This window comes from Geospiza fortis, unplaced genomic scaffold, assembly GCF_000277835.1.
Source record: "Geospiza fortis unplaced genomic scaffold, GeoFor_1.0 scaffold237, whole genome shotgun sequence".
Classification (NCBI taxonomy): domain Eukaryota; kingdom Metazoa; phylum Chordata; class Aves; order Passeriformes; family Thraupidae; genus Geospiza; species Geospiza fortis.
Window position 1 is genome coordinate 6,851,775 of NW_005054319.1, and position 4,187 is coordinate 6,855,961.

The 4,187-nt window shown below is 46.5% G+C and overlaps 1 protein-coding gene across 1 annotated transcript in view; it reads left to right on the forward strand.

Annotated features, from left to right (window-relative positions):
• The first annotated feature begins 3,903 nt into the window (after positions 1-3,903).
• Positions 3,904-4,187, forward strand: part of LOC115947809 — a 1,006-nt gene continuing 722 nt past the window's right edge. The window contains exon 1 of the mRNA XM_031056497.1: positions 3,904-4,162. Coding sequence (XP_030912357.1) covers positions 3,934-4,162 — 229 coding nt within the window. The 5' untranslated portion in view covers positions 3,904-3,933. The remainder of the gene's footprint in view (positions 4,163-4,187) is intronic.

A 4,187-nucleotide genomic window follows, 5' to 3' on the forward strand; every position in this document is an offset into this window, starting at 1 on the left:
CTGTCTCAAGGATAAACCCCTCATGGAGGGTGGAGATGAGCCACCTTGCCACTGATAAGTAAAGCTTTCATAAATTTGTGCTTGTTTTTTGGAAATAATATATTTCTAGGACAAGCCAGGTATGCATAAGAGCTGGGGCTGTGTCCGACCCTCTTAATGATAGTTTGAGGCCTGTGAGCCTGTGTTAGATGACACAGAAATCAGATAAAACAGACCCTGTTTTTCCACAGTTTGCAGACAGAACTTACATTCTGTTGAGTAACATTGCTGAACTATTAGCATGATAACAATGTTGCTAAGTAACATTTTAAGACATGTCTTGTGGTTATCTACTTGAAATTAATTTTGTAATTAGAAAACTATCTGTGCACCCAAAGCCTAGGAGAAACTTGTGCAGCCCAGAAATAGTAACTCCAGCAGCAGTTAAGAGGTAAAAATAATTAACATATCACACGAGTCTACTGCCACAATGGATTAATTTACTTGGTGTTAAACCTTTTTACAGTGTTGTGCTATTTGCCTTCAACTTTCTTCTTTTTAGACAATACAATGCCTAAATTTTTAAATTTGGGCATTGTATTGTCTAAAAAGAAGAAAGTTAAAGGCAAATATAAATTTAAAATTAAAAAATTTTAGGCCAGGTTTTCTACACATCCAATCCTCTCCAGATGCTACATATTACTGTTGAAGTCAGCAGCCAGGGAGGCTTAGCAGCAGTGCTCAGAGAGGGCATTTCACCCAACAGGGCTCCCAGGGACCCCGCAGAGGCCGAGTGGGAATTGCATCACACGGCCCAGCAAAGGCCGGGCTGCCATCGCCACCGTGCCCCGAGGGGCTGCTCGGCTGCCAGGGCACCACGGCACACGGGTCACACAGTGAGCACTGAGGGGCACACGGGTCACACACTGAGCACTGAGCACTGAGGAGCACATGGGTAACACACTGAGCACTGAGGGGCACACGGGTCACACAGTGAGCACTGAGCACTGAGGAGCACATGGGTAACACACTGAGCACGGACCGGCACACATGTCACACACTGAGCACTGAGGCACCACGGCACACGGGTCACACAGTGAGCACTGAGGGGCACACGGGTCACACAGTGAGCACTGAGCACTGAGGAGCACATGGGTAACACACTGAGCACGGACCGGCACACATGTCACACCCGGACCCGTAGGGCACCACGGCACACGGGTCACACAGTGAGCACTGAGGGGCACACGGGTCACACAGTGAGCACTGAGGGGCACACGGGTCACACACTGAGCATTGAGGCACCACGGCACACGGGTCACACAGTGAGCACTGAGGGGCACACGGGTCACACACTGAGCACTGAGCACTGAGGGGCACATGGGTCACACAGTGAGCACTGAGGGGCACATGGGTAACACACTGAGCACGGACCGGCACACGGGTCACACAGTGAGCACTGAGGGGCACACGGGTCACACACTGAGCATTCAGCAGCACACAGGTCACACAGTGAGCACTGGGGGGCACACGGGTCACACACTGAACACGGACCGGCACACACAGCCCTGTCCCCAGAACAGGCTGGGGGATGTGAAATTTAAACCCCAAACCTCCTCTGTGGCCAGCACCGCACCCTCTGCAGCCCTGACTCCCGAGGGCACCTGCAGCTCTCTGTGGCACCCACACGCCGGGCACAGAGGTTGAACCAGCTGCCGGCAACCACGGAATGCCAGGGCACAATTTGTACCACAGTCATGTGAAATGGGTCCTCTCCATAATCCAGTTTCCATGATTGCATAATTAAAAAAAAAAATCCCTTACACTGTGCAGTGTTATTGGTGAATGCAGAAGGTGAAGAAAATTTAATTTAGTTTAATATTCTGGGGGGTTTTTTTTGTTACTATAACAGCCTCTTGCCTGCCTTTTAAATTCAATTTTACTTGTGACAACCAGTATGACCAACAGAGGACAGCACATCCATTCCTTTTAATGATTAAAAGATCCTGAGCTTGAAGCTGCCATTCACTTTTTCACTCAGGAAATGAGAGTGACAGGCAGAGTGGAGCAGTGTGCCGTTAAGTAAGCCAGCCAGATTAAAAAGGCCTTTCTCCAATTAACTAGAGCTGTTTTGAATTCCAGGAGATTACTTAAAAGTAAATCTACTTCTAACCAGGCATTATTGCTAACGAAACACTGTGGGTGCATGTTGGTGAAACCTGGGTCTGTATTTGACACAATTGTTTACTGAGCACTGCAATAACAGTTAAAACACATTTAGGAGTAAAAGCACACTCAGGAGTGTCAGGTAAACTCAGCTAATTCCCCTACAAAGCTGCAGAAAGACAAGATGTCTGTAACCAAGTTTTGATTAAATGTGAGTGTTCATAAAACACTGAAGTGAAGCCAACTCTAGTGTTTTTATTGCATTTGATTTGGGGGCAGAGAAGACTCTGCAAGTCATAATGAAATTCAAAGAACAAACTCAAGGATTTCATGTGGCTGAGGGGAATTTCATTAAGGAAATCCAATTAACCTGCAAGAGTTGCACACATTGAAATCTATTATCTTCCCCCAAAAGCTGGCTTTGTGGTTTTTATAGTAACCTTTGCTATTCCTGGATAAATAATACTTTATTACAAATGCACTGACATCTTTCTATAATTAAGATTATAATAACATCTTCATTTGTCTCTGCTTTGCAAACATTCAATTCTGCTTCCTATGAAACATATGAAATAGTGTTTTTAAAGAAGGTATGAGTCAGGATTAGGTGTTAGACAGTAGCACAAAGCAAACAGAGATTTAGGAGACACACGAGGAATAATGTGGTTCCCGACAGCGTGCGGGTCTGCGTTCGTCGGTCAGGGCCTGATCCTGTCAATTGCTGAGCTGAATTAATTAAGAGCCTAAGATACCATTAGGTCCATGGAGACTGACAGTGCTCAGCAGTACTCGGTATTAAAGCCCTCAAATAAAAGCCAACCTACAAATTCCGATTCATGCGAGTAACAATATTGCACACATCTACAGTGGGGACATGAATTATTCACATCAGTGTAGCATGAAAGATGCAAAGGGCAAAGACTGTTTAAAATAACACACAAACACTCAGTGTTTCTGTGATATGTGGGAGGGTTATCATTTGGCCCATTTTTCACTCATATGCATATTCCTTTTATTTGCTGCGTGCATAGGTCTGATATGAGGATGTGGAGAAAATAAATACAGGAGATAGACATCTAATAAACATTATTAAAAAATGAGGAAAGGAGGTTACTGATTAGCATTCTTCCCATATAAAACTGTTAGATTGTATCAGAGAAATGTGAGTTAAGTGTTTTACCGTTCTTTTTTTTAAACCATTATCTGATCAGAGAAGCATGAAAAGCACTTTATTGCCTTTTTTTTATCCCTGTGCTAGGAGCCCTCTGCAGGAAGTGAAGCTGAATTTCACAAATCTTCCCTTTCTGACGTCTCCCGAATTTCTAGGAATACCCCTTCCCTGTTACTATATTTGGTGGTAGTTTCTAGGAAAAAAAATAATTTTCGGACGGTCTTGGACTCACCACACCTCCTCGCAGAGGACTGTGCGCCCCGGGTCTCCTGGCACGGCCCCCGCGGAGTTGAGGAGCTCACGGCTCGGGCTCACAACTCCCGGCGCAGACTGCACGTCTTTGTAGCACTGTTGGAGGAATGAGCATGGAGAAGGAGTGGGAAGGGGAGAGGTGTCTTTGTGGCAACAATGAGTGAATCTTCTCTAGTTTTTTTTCCTGGCTGCTGCTCTTTGTTTTTTTGGTTGGTTTTTTTTCCCTGCACTTTTTTTTTTCCTTTTTTCAAGGAAGAGGATCTTAATGAAAGAAAAAAAGCCATAGGATTTTTTTTTTCTCTCTGCTTCCCCCCTCTCCCCCTCCCCTTGATGTGGCCTCTTGTTTAGCTTGTGGCGTGACCGTGATGAAGAAATGTTTCAGGGCGCCTGGCAGGGTGATCTTTTTATGTAATGAGTCAGGATTTTGCCAACGGAAGGAGCCGGCTCGGAGCGAGGACCGGAGGGCTGTCTCCTTTCAAGAACGGGGACCTGCCCGGCGAGCGGCTCCCTGTGCGCGGGATCCCCGCTCGCTGCGGGCGCTGATCCATTCCCGTTCCCGGCTCTCCGGGGCACCGCCGCGGGCACTGACAAGCGGTGAGTTGCGCTCTCCCTCCGCGCC